At 43.5% G+C, this 18,331-nt stretch overlaps 1 protein-coding gene across 3 annotated transcripts in view; it reads left to right on the top strand.

The window, feature by feature from the left end:
- WWC3 (WWC family member 3) overlaps positions 1–17,707 on the top strand; it is a 125,590-nt gene extending 107,883 nt beyond the window's left edge. For all 3 annotated transcript variants that reach the window (XM_061177793.1, XM_061177794.1, XM_061177795.1), the window contains 5 exons: positions 5,385–5,549; positions 7,595–7,687; positions 13,056–13,283; positions 13,420–13,547; positions 14,967–17,707. In XM_061177793.1, the coding sequence (XP_061033776.1) occupies positions 5,385–5,549; positions 7,595–7,687; positions 13,056–13,283; positions 13,420–13,547; positions 14,967–15,033 (681 nt within the window). In that variant the 3' untranslated portion in view covers positions 15,034–17,707. The remainder of the gene's footprint in view (positions 1–5,384; positions 5,550–7,594; positions 7,688–13,055; positions 13,284–13,419; positions 13,548–14,966) is intronic.
- The last annotated feature ends 624 nt before the right edge of the window (positions 17,708–18,331 follow it).

Consider the following 18,331-nt stretch of genomic DNA (forward strand, 5'->3'; position numbering starts at 1 on the left):
CCAGTCACAAAAAAATGAATCCTATACGATTCCACTCATATGAGATTCCTAAAGTAATTAAATTCATAGAGACAGAAAGTGGAATGGTGGTTACCAGGGGCTAGAGATGGGGAAATGGGGAGTTATTGAATGGGGACAGAGTTCAGTTTGGGAAGGTGAGAAAATTCTAGAGATCTCTTTCACAACAATGTAAGTATATTTAGTACTACTGAACTGCACAATGAAAAATGGTTACGATGGTAAATTTTACTTACTTATTTATTGTTGGCTGCGTTGGGTCTTCGTTGCTGCATGCGGGCTTTCTCTAGTTGCGGAGAGCAGGGGCTCCTCTTCGTTGTGATGTGCAGGCTTCTCATTGTGGTGGCTTCTCTTATTGTGGAGTCTGGGCTCTAGGCGCGCAGGCTTCAGTAGTTGTGGCACGCAGGCTCAGTAGTTGTGGCGCACGGGCTTAGTTGCTCCGCGGCATGTGGGATCTTCCCGGACCAGGGCTCAAATCTGTGTCCCCTGCATTGGCAGGTGGATTCTTAACCACTGTGCCACCAGGGAAGTCCACGATGGTTAATTTTATGTATTTTTTATAATAGAAATGAAAGGTCATAGAAGTCTCACTGAGAAGGCAGTTTTTGAGCAAAGTCCTTAAGGAAGGAGTCTGGGAGCCTTGTGTGGGGCTGGGGATGGGCATTCAGGTGCAGGGAGCTGCAAGTGCAGGTGGGGTCGGGGTAAGGAGGCATCAGAGCTGAGGACAGAGGGAGTCAAGGGGCCACATCATACAGGGCCTACTCAGGACTCTTGCTTTTTCTCTGAGAGCATTGGAAAACTGGTGGATAGTTTTGAACCCAGGGGTGATGTGATCTGACTCACTTTTTAAATTTTTTCCTAGAATAATTTATTGACATGAAATTCTCATAAAATGAACCCTTTCAAAGTGGACATTTCAGTGACTTTGAATACATTTACAATGTTGTGCAACCACCACTTCTCTCTGGTACCAAGACGTTTCTTTCACCCCAAAGTAAAACCCCATAACCATTAGCATTCACTCTCCCTTATCTCTCCCCGACCCCTGGCAACCACCAATCTGCTTTGTTTCTATGGATTTGCCAATTCTGGATGTTTTGTGTAAATGGAATCATCCAGGGTTTAAAAGATCAGACTCCAGGGGATCGTAGCCAAGATGACAGAGTAGGGAAGAGCTCACCTCCACCCACAGGTGTACCGAAAGTACGACTGCAGTTGACCCTTGAACAACACAGGGGTTAAGGGTGCTGACCCACCTCACAGTCGAAAATCTGCATTTGGGAGTTTTTTTTTTTTTAACACCTAAAGGAACTAGAAAAAGAAGAACAAATAAGATCCAAAGTTACTAGAAGGAAAGAAAGAAAGATCAGAGCAGAAATTAATGAAAGAGACGAAAAAGAACAATAGAAAATATCAGTGAAACTAAGAAGTGGTTCTTTGAAAAGATAAACAAAATTGGTAAACCTTTAGACTCATCAAGAAAAAAAGAGAGCCTAAATAAATAAAATCAGAAATGAAAAAAAGAGGGGACTTCCCTGGTGGTCCAGTGGTTAAGACTCACAGACTACATGGCACAGCAAAAAAAAGAAAAAAAAGAAACGAAAAAAAGAAGTTACAACTGACACCACAGAAATACAAGGAATCATAAGAGATTACTATGAACAGTTGTATGCCAGTAAACTGGATAACCTAGAAGAAATGGGTGAATTCCTAGAAACATACAATTTCCCAAAACTGAATCAGAAAGAAATAGAAAATATGAACAGACCGATTATCAGTAATGAAACTGAATCAGTAATTTAAAAACTCCCAACAAACAAAAGTTCAGGATCAGATAGCTTCACAAGTGAATTCTACCAAACATTTAAAGAAGAATTAACACTCATTCTTCTCAAACTATTCCCAAAAATTGAAGAGGAAGGAGTGCTTCTGTACTCATTCTATGAGGCCACCATCACCCCGACCAAAACCAAAGACACCACAAAAAAGTAAAGCTACAGGCCAATATCACTCATGAACATAGATGCAAAAATGCTCAACAAAATACTAGCAAACCAAATCCAACAATATATTAAAAGGATCATAAACCATGCTCAAGTGGGATTTATCCCACGGATGCAAGGATTGTTCAGTATCCACAAATCAATCCAAGAGATATACACCATGTTAGCAAATTGAAGAATAAAAATCAAGATCATGTCAGTAGATGCAGAAAAAGTTTTTGACAAAATTCAGCATCCATTTATGATAAAAGGTCTCCAGAAAGTTGGTATAGAGGGAACATAACTCTACCATATATGGCCATATATGATAAGCCCACAGCTATCATCATATTCAGTGGTGAAAAGCTGAAAGCATTTCCTCTAAGATCAGGAGCAAGGCCCACTCTCGCCACTTTTATTCAACATAGTATTGGAAGCCCTAGCCACAGCAGTCAGACAAGAGAAAGAAGTAAAAGGAATCCAAATTGGAAAGGAAGAAGTAAAACTGTCACTGTTTGCAGGTGACATGATACTATACATAGAAAATCCTAAAGACGTGACCAAAAATCTACTAGACCTCATCAGTGAATTCGGTAAAGTGGCAACATTTAAAGTTAAGGGATATAAAATTAATATATGGAAATCGTCTGCAGTTCTATACAACTAACAATGAACTGTCAGAAAGAGAAATCAAGAAAATAATTCAGTTTACAGCTGCATCAAAAAGAATAAAATACCCAGGAAGAGATCTAACCAAGGAGGTAAAAGACCTGTACTCTGAAAAGTGTTAAGTCATTGATGACAGAAATTGAAGACAACACAAACAAATGGAAAGATACACCATGCTCATGGATTGGAAGAATTAATGTTAAAATGACCATACTACCCAAGCCAATCCACAGATTGAATGCAATCCCTATCAAAATACCAACGGCATTTTTCACAGAACTAGAAAAAATAATCCAAAAACTGTATGGAAACACAAAAGACCCCGAATAGCCAAAACAACCTTGAGGAAGAAGAATAGAGCTGGAGGTATCATGCTCCCTGATTTCAAACTGTACTACAAAGCTACAGTAATCAAAGCAGCATGCTACTGGCACACAAAAAAAGACACATGGGTCAATGGAACAGAGTAGAGAGCCCAGAAATAAACCCACACTTATATAATCAACTAATCTATGATGAAGGACGCAAGAAAATACAGAGGGGAAAAGACAGCCTCTTCATTAAATGGTGTTGGGAAAACTGGACAGCTACATACAAAAGAATCAAACTGGACTACTTTCTCATTCCATTTTAAAATGTTTAAAGACTTAAATGTAAGATCTGAAACCATAAAACTCCTAGAAGAAAGCATAGGTAGGTATGCTCTTGGACATCAGTCTTAGCAATGTATTTTAGGATATCTCTCCTCAGGCAAGGGAAGCAAACAAACAAACAAAAAACAAATGACACTCTATCAAATTAAAACGCTATTGCACAGTGAAGGAAACTATCAACAAAACAGAAATGCAGCCTGCTGAATGGGAGAAGATAGTTGCAAATGTTATATCCGACGAGGGGTTAATACCAAAATATACAGAGAACTGGGACAACTCAACATCAAAAAAAACAACCAACCTGATTAAAAACTAGGCAGAGGACTTGAATAGACATTTTTCCAAAGAAGACATTCAGATGGCCAACAGACACATGAAAAGATGCTTAGTGTCACTAATCATTAGGGAAATGCAAATCAGAACCACAATGAGGTATCACCTCATACTTGTCAGAATGGCTATCATCAAAAAGACAGCAAATAACAAACATTGGAGAGGATGTAGAGAAAAGGGAACCCTTGTGCACTGTTGGTGGGAATGTAAATTGGTGTCACCACTGTGGAAAACAGTAAGCAGGTTCTTCAAAAAGTTAGAAGTTGAACTGCCACACCATCTTGCAGTTCCACTTCTGGGTATTTTTCTGAAGAAAGCAAAAACGCTAGTTAGAAAAGATATATGCACCCCTGTACTTATTACAGCATTATTTACAATAGCCAAGATATGGAAACAACCTAAGTGTCCATTGTCAATAGATGAATGGGTAAAGAAGATGGGGTATATATGTGTGTATATATGTATACACACAGACACACATATATATACATACATATGTATATACATAATATGCAGTGAAATACTGGCCATAAAGAAGAAGAAAATCTTGCCATTTACAATAGCACAGATGGACCTAGAGGGTATTATGCTAAATAAGTCAGAGAAAGAGAAATACTGCATGATTTCGCTTATATGTAGAATTAAAAACAAAACAAAACAAATGAACAACCATAACAAAACAGAAACAGACTCATAGATACAGAGAACAAAACTGGTGGTTGCCAGGGGGGTTGAGTGGGTGGGGATGAGGGAAATAAGTGATGGAGATTAAGAGGTACAAACTTCCAGTTATAAAATAAGTAAGTCACGGGGATGTAATGTACAGCATAGGGTATAAGGTCAATAATATTGTGTTAACTCTGTATGGTGACAGACGGTAACTAGACTTATCATGGTGATCGTTTTGTAATGTATTAAAATATGGAATCAGTATGTTGAACACCTGAAGCTAATATAACATAGTAAGTCAATTATGCTTCAATAAAAATTAATGAATGAATGGCTCATACAGCATGTGGCCTCTTGTGACTGGCCTCTTTAACTCAGCCTAATGTTTTCAAGGTACATCAGATTGTAGTATCTACCAGCACTTCCCTCCTTCTCATCGCTTGCATGAGTATGCCACGTTTTGTTTATCTGCTCATCCGCCCGTGGATGTTTGGACTACTTCCACCTTTTGGCTGTTTGAATAAGGCTGCTATGAACATTTGTGTGCAAGTATTTGTTTGAACACCTGTTTTCAGGTCTTTTCGGTATACACCTAGGAGTGGAATTGCTGGGTCTGACTTCAGTTTTTTACCAGGATGTCCCTGGTGCTGTGTTGAGAAGGGTTTGAAGGGAGGAGGGAGGCGTGGAATCCAGGAGACGGGTGAGAAGCCTCCTGCACTTATCAGGCACAAGACGATGGTGACCCAGATGGAGGGTTGGTGATAGGAGGTCAAAACATGCTTAATCTCGAACACAGAGCCAACAGGATTTAATCTTGGACCAGATATAGGGGTGTATGAAAGAGAGCTGGGTCCAGAATGACACGAACACTTTTTTTGCTGGAACAAATGGGAAAGTAGAGATCCTTGGCAGAGGGAATATCAGAAATTCCATTTTGGACGTGTTAAGTGTGAAATGCCACTTAGACCTCCAGTGGAAATGGCAAGGTTGTTTGGTGACTACACTAATTTAATGCTTGTGTTCTAGAAAGAGTCGTGGTAAACAATAAATTACTGTCTAGGTTGATAAGGAAACCAACACAGAAGATCTCTTCCCGGAAGAGGTGGCGAGTCTGCCGAAGGAGAGGCCCGGCCGCAGGGCCCGCGGCTCGCCCTTCACGCGGAGCAGCACCATTGTGCGTTCCCAGACTTTCTCGCCCGGAGCACGAAGCCAGTACGTCTGCAGAGTAAGTCGGGAGTCCTTTGCCACCTGCCTGGAAGGATTCTTCATCGGTCGCGGGCGGGGCTGGGCAGCAGAGGGTTGGAGCTCCCGGCTGGTCTTCACCTGCACGCAGGGTTGAGAACTCTGAGACAGGTGGAGGGGGAGACCCCACCTGCTGTGGTCCATGGAGACAGGACAGCAGGTTGGAGGTTGGCCGGCCGTGGCCGTGTGACAGTGACGGCACGGACTAGCAGAGACGAGGCGCTGTTGAGGGTAAGTGCTCACGACGCAGCAGACTGGGGGCGCCGTTTGGCTCGAGGAGAGCTTTGACCCTCCCGCTCCTCTAACGGGGCTCGTTGGAGAAAGCATCTTCCCTTGAAGGGGCTGCCAAGGAGCCGCTGCATTAGGGCAAAGCCAGAGTTTGATCATATGAGAGAGGCAGACCCTCAGGCCTACGTGGGAGACACTGAGGGGTCCCCAGGCCCACCCTCAGGCTCAGAAATTGGCTAGGACTCACGGAACTCAGAAAAGCCGTCGTAGCCACGATGATGGTGCGCCGCAGGGAAGGGGTGCAGACCGACGGGCAGCGCTCCGGAGAGACCGGGCGGAGCTTCCAGCCCTTCTCCCGCACTGGATTTGTGTGGGAGCTCTCACCTCTCGGAGCAGTGGCAGCGTGCCAGGAGCACAGCCGACCAGGGGCGCTCACCCGAGGCTTGGTGCCCAGGGGTTTTGTGGGGGTCGTCACGAGGCACAGCTGGTGGCCGGCGTGGCTGACCTTCGTCTCCAGGGCCAAGCTGGTGGCCCAGGGCCCCCCTCACATTGTCAGCAGAGACTGTGTGGCCGGGCCAAGGTCCCCAGGTAAACAGAGACACTTAGAACGTTCTAGGGACTTACAGGTCACTGCCCAGGAGCTGAGCAGGGAGCCCACCTTTCTTGGGGAGGGAAGCCTTTACTCACAGGAGGGAGCAACAGGGGCTGGGGCCCGGGTGGCCACGTCTGCGAGGCCTGCAGCTCCTCTCCCCACGCGGTGAGGTGCCCCGGTCGCGCTGCCCCGGGCAGCCCAGGGTCAGGCGGGGCACTCCCGCCCCATCAGACTGCAGCCCTGTGGGGCCTGATGCTTCATCACGCGGCTGGAGGTGCCTGATCGAAGGCCACCCTTCCTTATCCTAGACTCCTGCCGAGCCCCTGTGGAGCAGCCTCCAGCCTGCTTGCTGAGAACAGGGTGGTGACGGAGGGAGCCCTTCACCTCCCCAGAGACAGGCCTCCAGCCCCTGCACTGGGCTTTGCGCCCTGCTCGAAGGCACGCACTGGCCGGCGGTGCTTCTAGAGGCCTCTTTGTGTTTATATTATATGTTTGTGATGATTGGGAGGCATGTAAGTGCAGGGCTGCGACATTTCCTGATATCTGGGGTTCATTGGCATGGAAAGTAAGGCCGTGAAGGCCAGGACTTTGCTTTCACACAGATATATGTTGATCCTGAAATGAAAACCTGCCGCCAAATGAAATACGTAATGTCTCGGCTCCCGTGAAGTCGGCATTATTTATTTTTCTTTTTAAAGCCAGGCCTTTTCCCTTGATGGGCAGGGTGGGTGTCAGTGGTGTGGGCTTGTTCTCCTGCCAGGAACGAGGCTCTTTTCTGGAACGCCAGTCTTCCCAGCTCTTGCCAAAGCTAGAAACACAGCAAATGAGAATGATTGATAAAAAGTGAAAAGCGCCGAGGAGAGTGCGGGTTTTCATGAGCGTCACACCGTATCAAGTGGCAGTTGGCATTGATAGGACTGAAATTGTGTTGCTCGATTAGCCTGGAAAACCTCAGCTGGTTCGGTTGATGGACCTGAAGGAGGGGTGGGGCTGGGGGTTGCTCTGCTTATTTGGTTTGTCTTTGTTTGGCTTGAAACTCTTGTGTAGGGTTTTCTTGTAAGCGAGACCCAAAGTCTTGGTAAAAGCTCTAAACGTCATAACTGTTTGAGTACCTGCACGAGAAACAAAATAATCCAGTTCAGAGTACACAGAGAATGAATGTTGAATTCTTGAGGAAATGTTTCTGAACCTCAGTCTTTTTGGTGTAGCTTTATCGTAGTGACAGCGACAGTTCAACGCTGCCCCGGAAGTCCCCCTTTGTCCGAAACACTTTGGAAAGACGAACCCTTCGCTATAAGCAGGTATGTGCCACGTATACTAATATGCCGTCTATATGTACGCTGGGAGTTATTTCTACAAACCTGAAGATGTAATATTTTAGGTAAGATTAATTGAAAGGTGATATGTTTATTTCATTGTTTACTTAGGTATAATTTTTTTTTTTAAACATCTTTATTGAAGTATAATTGCTTTACAATGGTGTGTTAGCTTCTGCTTTATAACAAAGTGAATCAGTTATACATATACATATGTTCCCATATCTCTTCCCTCTTGCATCTCCCTCCCTCCCACCCTCCCTATCCCACCCCTCTAGGTGATCACAAAGCACCGAGCTGATCTCCCTGTGCTATGCGGCTGCTTCCCACTAGCTATCTATTTTACATTTGGTAGTGTATATATGTCCATGACACTCTCTCACCCTGTCACATCTCACCCCTCCCCCTCCCCATATCCTCAAGTCCATTCTCTAGTAGGTCTGTATCTTTATTCCCATCTTGCCACTAGGTTCTTCATGACCCTTTTTTTTTTTTTTCCTGTAGATTCCATATATATGTGTTAGCATACTGTATTTCTTTTTCTCTTTCTGACTTACTTCACTCTGTATGACAGACTCTAACTCCATCCACCTCATTACAAACACCTCCATTTCATTTCTTTTTATGGCTGAGTAATATTCCATTGTATATATGTGCCACATCTTCTTTATCCATTCATCCGATGATGGACACCTAGGTTGCTTCCATGTCCTGGCTATTGTAAACAGAGCTGCAATGAATATTTTGGTACATGACTCTTTCTGAATTATGGTTTTCTCAGGGTATATGCCCAGTAGTGGGATTGCTGGGTCGTATGGTAGTTCTATTTTTAGTTTTTTAAGGACCCTCCATACTGTTCTCCATAGTGGCTGTATCAATTTACATTCCCACCAGCAGTGCAAGAGTGTTCCCTTTCCTCCACACCCTCTCCAGCATTTATTGTTTCTAGATTTTTTGATGATGGCCATTCTGACCGGTGTGAGATGATACCTCATTGTAGTTTTGATTTGCATTTCTCTAATGATTAATGATGTTGAGCATTCTTTCATGTGTCTGTTGGCAATCTGTATATCTTCTTTGGAGAGATGTCTATTTAGGTCTTCTGCCCATTTTTGGATTGGGTTGTTTGTTTTTTTGTTATTGAGCTGCATGAGCTGCTTGTAAATCTTGGAGATTAATCCTTTGTCAGTTGCTTCATTTGCAAATATTTTCTCCCATTCTGAGGGTTGTCCTTTGGTCTTGTTTATGGTTTCCTTTGCTGTGCAAAAGCTTTTAAGTTTCATTAGGTCCCATTTGTTTATTTGTGTTTTTATTTCCATTTCTCTAGGACCTGGGTCAAAAAGGATCTTGCTGTGATTTATGTCATAGAGTGTTCTGCCTATGTTTTCCTCTAAGAGTTTGACAGTGTCTGGCCTTACACTTAGGTCTTTAATCCATTTTGAGTTTATTTTTGTGTATGGTGTCAGGGAGTGTTCTAATTTCATACTTTTACATGTACGTGTCCAATTTTCCCAGCACCACTTATTGAAGAGGCTGTCTTTTCTCCACTGTATATGCTTGCCTCCTTTATCAAAGATAAGGTGACCATATGTGCGTGGGCTTATCTCTGGGCTTTCTATCCTGTTCCATTGATCTATATTTCTGTTTTTGTGCCAGTACCAAACTGTCTTGATTACTGTAGCTTTGTAATATAGTCTGAAGTCAGGGAGCCTGATTCCTCCAGCTCCATTTTTCGTTCTCAAGATTGCTTTGGCTATTCGGGGTCTTTTGTGTTTCCATACAAATTGTGAAATTTTTTGTTCTAGTTCTGTGAAAAATGCCAGTGGTAGTTTGATAGGGATTGCATTGAATCTGTAGATTGCTTTGGGTAGCAGAGTCATTTTCACAATGTTGATTCTTCCAATCCAAGAACATGGTATATCTCTCCATCTATTTGTATCATCTTTAATTTCTTTCATCAGTGTCCTATAATTTTCTGCATACAGGTCTTTTGTCTCCTTAGGTAGGTTTATTCCTAGATATTTTATTCTTTTTGTTGCAATGGTAAACGGGAGTGTTTTCTTAATTTCACTTTCAGATTTTTCATCATTAGTATACAGGAATGCAAGAGATTTCTGTGCATTAATTTTGTATCCTGCGACTTTACCAAATTCATTGATTAGCTCTAGTAGTTTTCTGGTAGCATCTTTTGGATTCTCTATGTATAGTATCACGTCATCTGCAAACAGTGACAGCTTTACTTTTTCTTTTCCGATTTGGATTCCTTTTATTTCTTTTTCTTCTCTGATTGCTGTGGCTAACACTTCCAAAACTATGTTGAATAATAGTGGTGAGAGTGGGCAACCTTGTCTTGTTCCTGATCTTAGTGGAAATGGTTTCAGTTTTTCACCACTGAGGACAATGTTGGCTGTGGGTTTGTCATATACGGCCTTTATTATGTTGAGGGAAGTTCCCTCTATGCCTACTTTCTGCAGGGCTTTTATCATAAATGGGTGTTGAATTTTGTCGAAAGCTTTCTCTGCATCTATTGAGATGATCATATGGTTTTTCTCCTTCAATTTGTTAATATGATGTATCACGTTGATTGATTTGCGTATATTGAAGAATCCTTGCATTCCTGGAATAAACCCCACTTGATCATGGTGTATAATCCTTTTAATGTGCTGTTGGATTCTGTTTGCTAGTATTTTGTTGAGGATTTTTGCATCTATGTTCATCAGTGATATTGGCCTGTAGTTTTCTTTCTTTGTGACATCTTTGTCTGGTTTTGGTATCAGGGTGATGGTGGCCTCGTAGAATGAGTTGGGGAGTGTTCCTCCCTCTGCAATATTTTGGAAGAGTTTGAGAAGGATAGGTGTTAGCTCTTCTCTAAATGTTTGATAGAATTCGCCTGTGAAGCCATCTGGTCCTGGGCTTTTGTGTGTTGGAAGATTTTTAATCATAGTTTCAATTTCAGTGCTTGTGATTGGTCTGTTCATATTTTCTATTTCTTCCTGGTTCAGTCTTGGCAGGTTGTGCATTTCTAAGAATCTGTCCATTTCTTCCAGGTTGTCCATTTTATTGGCATAGAGTTGCTTGTAGTAATCTCTCATGATCGTTTGTATTTCTGCAGTGTCAGTGGTTACTTCTCCTTTTTCATTTCTAATTCTATTAATTTGAGTCTTCTCCCTTTTTCTCTTGATGAGTCTGGCTAATGGTTTATCAATTTTGTTTATCTTCTCAAAGAACCAGCTTTTAGTTTCATTGATTTTTGCTATTGTTTCCTTCATTTCTTTTTCATTTATTTCTGATCTGATCTTTATGATTTCTTTCCTTCTGCTAGCTTTGGGGTTTTTTTGTTCTTCTTTCTCTAATTGCTTTAGGTGCAAGGTTAGGTTGCTTATTCGAGATGTTTCCTGTTTCTTGATGTAGGCTTGTATTGCTATAAACTTCCCTCTTAGAACTGCTTTTGCTGCATCCCATAGGTTTTGGATTGTCGTGTCTCCATTGTCATTTGTTTCTAGGTATTTTTTGATTTCCCCTTTGATTTCTTCAGTGATCACTTCGTTATTAAGTAGTGTATTGTGTAGCCTCCATGTGTTTGTATTTTTTACAGATCTTTTCCTGTAATTGATATCTAGTCTCATAGCATTGTGGTCGGAAAAGATACTTGATACGATTTCAATTTTCTTAAATTTTACTTAGGTATAATTTTTAAAAGTGTATATAATGTCAATATGTTACCAATATTTGTTAATTTCCTAAGATAATGTCATAATCTAAGATAATACATGATCTTTACATTTTAAAATATAATAAATTAATAAACAGCCATTCTGTATGAGAGATTCTTCTCTCTTTTTTGACAAGGGAGCATATACAGTTTAGAAAATTTGAGTCTTTCAACGTGGAGCTTTCTCCTACATAGGACTGTTCTACAGTTTTCCTTTATATACACCGAATTTTTTCTCCACATCACGCCACTTTACACAGTTTTGCCACTTTTAATTTGTAAGGTAGTGGTTCCCTGACTTGCCTGGGCAAGAATTCTTTGAAAGAAAAAAAATTCCCAGATCTCCTTGTGGTGGTTGTATTTAGAGTAGCCGCTGACTGAGAATGATAAAAAAACACATAACTCAGCAACAAAAGTATTTCTCAGCAGCCATGCTGTTGGCATTTTGGCCTAGGTCTTTGTTGGGGGCTGTCCTGTGCACTGTGGGCTGTTGAGCTGCATCCCTGGCCTTGACCCACTAGTTGCCAGTATCACCCCCTCCCCCGGTTGTGACAACCAAAAATGTCCCCTGAGGGCCCAAGTCACCCCTGGTTGGGAACCAGTGAGCTCTGCTATGAATTCAGCAGGGCTTTTAAATGAGTTCGTGTTTATTAAGTCACTTACATTTGCATTTAACTTCTGCATATGTGCACAATAGTGTTACGGGTGTGTAAAACGCATACAGTTATTCAGTCCTCCCAACAACGCTGATAGGCTCGTGGATTTGTGATTTTGCTGCACTAACTGCCTTCCCCAGCGTTGTTTGCCATGGGGTGGGAAGTACTGCTCTCAGCTCCGTGTACAAAATTCTATTCTCGCCTTAGAACCTTCTTGAAAACAGGAGACTTGCTTACTTCAGGCTTATATGGGGAGGAACGTTTTGTTGTTGTTGTTGTTGTTGTTGTTGTTTGGCCTCGCTGCACGGCTTGCAGTCTTAGTTCTCTGACCAAGGATGGAACTTGCACCCCAGCATTGGAAGCGGGGAGGCCTAACCACTGGACTACCAGGGAATTCCCTGGGGAGGAACGTTTTTGACAGCTTGTGTGTGTTTAACCAGAAAGCCCTCAACGTGGTTTATAACGTGCTTTTTTCCCGTTATACAGTAGATCATTAAGATTTTGCCACGTCGGTATATTGTTCATCTTTTTACAATAGCTGCGTTTTCTGCTGGCCTTATAATGTATTTGATCACTTTTCTCTTGTTAGGTATTGAGGATTTTTTCTGTCATAAACCTTTTGCACATCAGCTGTGCCTTTCAGATGCAAGTCAAATGAAATTTCAGAACCAAAGAAAACACACATTTTGTGGCTCTTGCTTATACTGTCAAGTAGCACTTGAGAAAGATGATGCCCTCCTGCCCCGTGTGAGAGGGTCTGTTTCTCTGCGCTTTAGCCAAAGCCTAGGTCGTCCTTACAGCGGACAGTTTGCTGTCACTGGCTCGTTACCGGAGTGGACGTTTGAACCCGTGTCGCCCACGTGCGTGTTGTGTTGGCGTCGGGCCACGCTGCGGGTGTCTCCCTCCAGTGGGGTCGGTCACTCGGGGAAGAAGCTGCAGGCAGGGCGCGGGCGGGGTGGGCGCGCTCACGGCCGCGGTCTCGCAGCCCTGCAGGTCCTCCCTGGCGGCGCTGGCGGCGCGCACGTCCCTGGACCTGGAGCTGGACCTCCAGGCGTCGCGGACGCGGCAGCGGCAGCTGAACGAGGAGCTGTGCGCCCTGCGCGAGCTGCGCCAGCGCCTGGAGGACGCCCAGCTCCGCGGCCACGCCGAGCCCCCGGCCTGGCTGCTGCGCGACGAGCGCTTCCGGAGCCTGCTGCGGGAGGCCGAGAGGCAGGTGAGGCCCCGGCCTGCCAGCGGGGGGAGGGGGCGGGCGGGCGGGCCTTTCTCCCCTCCCGGTGCCCGGAGCTTCCATCGCTCTTCCTTAAAACTGGAAGCAAACCCGTCTGGTTCACCCCGCGTTGCTGTTCCAGACGAGACAGACCCAACTTGACTTCCATCAAGAACAGGCAGCTGAGAAGATGCTGAAGAAGGCCTCCAAAGGGGTGTGCCAGCTGCGCGGGCAGAACCTCAAAGAGCCCATCCAAGTGCAGGCGTTCAGGTGGGGAGAAGCCCAGGCCTCACTCTCCCGCTTGCTTTTTACTGTCATACCTTTGTCATTATAAAGAGTAAAGTAAGTATTGAGAAAGACCCACAAGGAAGTTGAGGACAAAGCAGGAATCTCCCCTGCTATTAGCATTGTGCACATTTTCTTCCGATCTTTTTTTCTAAACACTGTTTTTTTCATGCTGCTTGTAATCACAGTGTGGGTTCGAGTTTGCATTTAGCTCTTTTTAAATTAAAATACCCCATGTTGCCACATCATCTGTTATCTTTTTTGGCTGTAATGTCTCATCTAACAGATATAATTTACCTATTTTATACCCTGCTTCTTTCCAAATGTTTGCTCTTGTAAACAGCACAGTGATCTACATATAGATACATATGTGTATCACCTTTGCCTTTTTAGTTAACTTTTGATTGAAGCATAATAGACATACAGGAAAGCGTGCATATCGTCCTATATATGAAATATTTCAGTGAATTGTCATAAACCCTACATGGCAAGAATCAAATGTTATCAGCACCCCCAGATTTCCCACACCAGAATAACCACCATCTTGAATTTGAATAGCGTAGATTAGCTTTCCCTGTTTTTATTTTTTATATGAGGAAAATCACCCAGTTAATCTATTTTCTTTTGTGTCTGGCTTTTTAAAAAATTGAGGTGAAATTCACGAAGCATAAGATTAACCATTTTAAAGTGAACAATTCCATGGCATTTAGTACAGTCACAATCTCTATTCAGTTCCAGAACATTTCCATCACCCCAAAAGGAAACCCTGTACCCCCGTTAAGCAGTCACTCCCCATGCCGACCTCTCGTCAGCTCCTGGCAGCCACCATTCTCCTTTCCATCTCTATGGGTTTGCCTGTTCTGGACCTTTCATATAAGAGAAGTCATACAGTATGTGGTCTTTTGTGTTTGGCTTCTTTCACTTAGGATAGTATTTTTAAGGTTCATCAATGTTGTAGCATGAATCAGAGCAGTGTTCCTTTTTAGGGCTAAATAATATGTGCCTGACCTCTAGTCTTAATTTTTTTATACCCTGAATTTTTACCTCCCCATCATAAAAGAGTATAAAACACTATAGCTGTCTTCCTTCAACTATGATTTAGAAGTCCTTGTATAGATTTTCATTTATTCATAAAGAAATATTTGCTGAGCATCTGCGTATACCAGGCACTGTTCTAGGCACTGGAGACAAACCCTTGCCCTCATGGGGCTTTGTAACTTCTATTACAATTTAGAGAGGGGGCCGGGGCAAGAAACTTCAGAGAATCTGTATACAGATGTGCTCCTGGGGATTGAAATTCAATGTGTTCTCTGAGTAAGAAAAGCTGTCATTGATGGCAGAGCCTCTTGCCACCTTTCACTGCATTTCTATCAGCCTCTAACCTGTAATTCTTTCCAATCGCAGGGAGAAGATAGCATTTTTTACAAGACCAAGGATTAACGTACCTCCTCTGCCCGCCGACGATGTTTGATGTAGTGCTTTGTACACATGAAGTATTTATCTGCCTGTTTTATTTTCATGAAGTTCTTAGACTAGCTAAATTTGTCTTTAAGATATTTGTGCAAAGCTATTAATATACACATTTTGTAAAAAATAAATAAAAACAAAACACATATATCTATACATATATATTTTATAATAGTGACGGCAACAGGGCTTGGTTTTTCCTTGTTGTGAAATTGACATCTCTGAAGACAGGTTATTTTATAAGAGATCAATTATCATGTTAAGAGTGTACAGTTTTTACGCTGTTTTATTTGACTTAAAGGCTGGAAGACAGAAACGAAGTGAGTTCAGGCAAATTCACTGTATTGTAATTTATTTATAGTACTTTTTTTTTCCTTGAAGGAAAATACTGACTTTAAGATGTATTTTAAGACTGAAATTTTGTTCTTCAGTATTTGTCATGCGGTAGAATGGAACTTTGGGGCCGGTTTTGTGTCTGACATCGGAAATGCAAACACTATGTGCTGAACTCGTCACTCGCCCCGTTTCTCCTGTGTGCATTTATCATGTATATTGTACACTTTCGCACCCTTTGTGTTCTGTTAAGATGCCACCTTAGGGGCTCAGTCCTAAGTCAGTGCGGGGTGCGCGTTGCGGAGCTCGGTCTTCCTCGCGGGCTGGGCACCCATAGCCCCTGGTTTCCGTGCACCTTTCCGTGCCCACCCCGGGTCTGAGGCCGGTCACGGAGCCCCCGGCAGCGGCAGCCGCACAGCCCGCCCTCACCCGGCCACGGCAGCCCCGCCTGCCTTTTCAGTCCCCCCCATCTGATCCTGACTGACAAGGAGGGCAGTGGTGGAGCTTCTGCTCTGCTGCTCTGCCCTGCAGGAAAGTGAAAAGAGAAGAAGGAAGGTGCGTTTTCACTGAGTCACTGGATCCGCTGATGGATAGAGCAGGCACGGCATGGACACGATAACCTTTGAAGGCGCTTTTTTGAGGAAGCCAGCTTCCGTGGGAACTCCAAGTACCCGGCGAGTCACTCACAGGAGAGCGTGTGCTTTCGATCAGAGGGCCCCCGCCCCATACTGGAGTCTTCCCAACATTTCTTAAGAAATCTTAGAACTAGCTCATGAGGAAAAAATTCTTTACGTAATAAAACTATACCATCCTTTTAAAATGCCAGGTGGTATAGTTCGCCTAATACGTATTTATTATATATGAAATGCACTCTCCTTCATGAGGCCTCGGAGAAGTAAACGAGGTGAGTCACACAAAATGTAAGAGAAGACGGAACCCTCCTCCTGGGTCTTTCTGCCCCTCCCTTGAAAGTGCCCCTCCCCCCTTAATCAGGATCTCTCTTCTCATTCGTCTGTAAGCACTCCCTTGTATAACCCACCTTCCTTTTCACAGTTATTAAAAATGAATTTTGTAAAAGCATTTCATTGACATGTGACCTATCACGGACAGTGAAGTTGTCAGTGGTGGTAAGGCTGAAAACTCTGTGCTTTTTCACACTTGTCACTTGTTGCTATGTATTTCTGCCTCTAGTCTCGGTTTTGTTTTTCTTTTTTCTTTTGCTAATTTCCCTGCATACATACCCACAACAGAGGTAGAGAGACAAAACACATGAGTGCTTGCCAGAAGTGCCCCCCAGGAGACAGCGTTGCTGCACGGGTCAGGTTGGTGGCAGGCCCTCTCTGTCCCCAGCTGTTGAAACTTCTGACTGACGGATTGGCTGCCGCTGGACTCTGGGGTGTGTGGAGAGCAAGTCATACGCGTCTGAGGTGCGTGGCTCCCCAGACGTGGGAGAGCCCCGGCCGCGTTGCCTGGCCTCTGTTTAGACACTGCCACTTGAAGCTCTAAGTGGGTGGAAGGGTTGAGGTAGCTTTCCTGCTAAGCCCTACAAAGTAGCAACGCGGGGAAACCCACTGTGCCAATACAGAAAGCCCGCAAGGGTTTTCAAATGTCACTGCCCAGTAGATACAGGTTTCTGTTTGGAATGCTTCCCCACCCCAGAGTTAAAAAAAAAAAAAAAAAGAAAAGAAATCCCTCCTTTGCCCCACCGGAAACAAATGCAGCCCCAGCTTTGGTGTCAGTTCCAGGACCGCTGGGTTCTGCGCCTTTCCCCCGTGCTGCTCCCGCCTCCCTCCTGTGTCTGTCTGCTTTCGCACCTGAATGGGACCATAGTCAGAAAGGAAGGAAAAGCCAGGCAGATGAAGGACCAGGAGGTGACGGGCTCCGTGCTGCTCGCAGGCTGTGCTGGAAGTGGCACATGGACAGCGTCAGAGCCCAGCCCGGGAGGCAGGACACTATGCACCCTAATTGGCTTCTCTTTCGTGATTTGATTGTGCAGCTTCCGACTAGTTAAGACTCCCACCCCCTGGAAAATATCCCACATGTCCGAAAAGTGAAGTCCTATCGTCTTAAGGGGTATTTTCTTATGTTTAAGTTTGCCCATAATCGTGCCTTGGACAATCCAAAGTCTGCCACCAGGGTCCTTTAGAAACAGTGTGATGAGTAAAAGGGAATTCGGTCTTCATCTGGTCACGTAATTGTCACCACGGAAATAAGTAACCTTCTGTTGTGGGAATAAGTTATAATCAGTATTCATCTCTATTTTTGTCACTGTTCTAATTGTGTCATTTGTATTGTTTGAAAGTATTTCTTCTACAAAATTAAACTAACCTGCCTTAAGAACAGAATGGAAATGTGTGTGATTTTTTAAAAAAATGTAGTGAGAGACTTAAATATATTAAAATGTTTATAATTGTTTTCAACATAAAAATAGAGGTATGAAAATAGAATAGTACAATGAAGACACATGCAGCCCTCTCCCCTACCCCTTCAACATGGATCATTCTTGGCCCATCTTGTTTGGTCTACACCTCCACCTGCCCCCCCTTCCCGTGTTCTGAAGCAAATCCCATACACCTTTCTGGTTGAGCTGGAAACATTTCAGTACATATGGCTAAGAGAGAGAGACACAGTATCCTTATCACATCATAACATTTAATAACTCCTCAATGGCATTCATCATCCATGGTTCACCGTTTCACTTGCCTCAAGGTCATTCTTTTTTTTTTTAATTGAACAGAATCCAAATATCTGTTTATTGGGATTTTTTTTTTAAGTCTGGGGGTTTTTTTGGGGAGGGGGAGCTTTCTTGAGATAGAATTCACATACCATACAATTCACCCTTTTAAAGCATGTAATTCATCAGTTTTTAGTATATTCGGAGTTTAGTATGTTCGTAGCGCAAATGCTACAATCAATTGTAGAACTTCTTCCTCACCCTAAAAAGAAACCCTGTGCCCGTTAACCGTCAC

This window comes from Eubalaena glacialis, chromosome X (genome assembly GCF_028564815.1).
Source record: "Eubalaena glacialis isolate mEubGla1 chromosome X, mEubGla1.1.hap2.+ XY, whole genome shotgun sequence".
NCBI lineage: Eukaryota > Metazoa > Chordata > Mammalia > Artiodactyla > Balaenidae > Eubalaena > Eubalaena glacialis.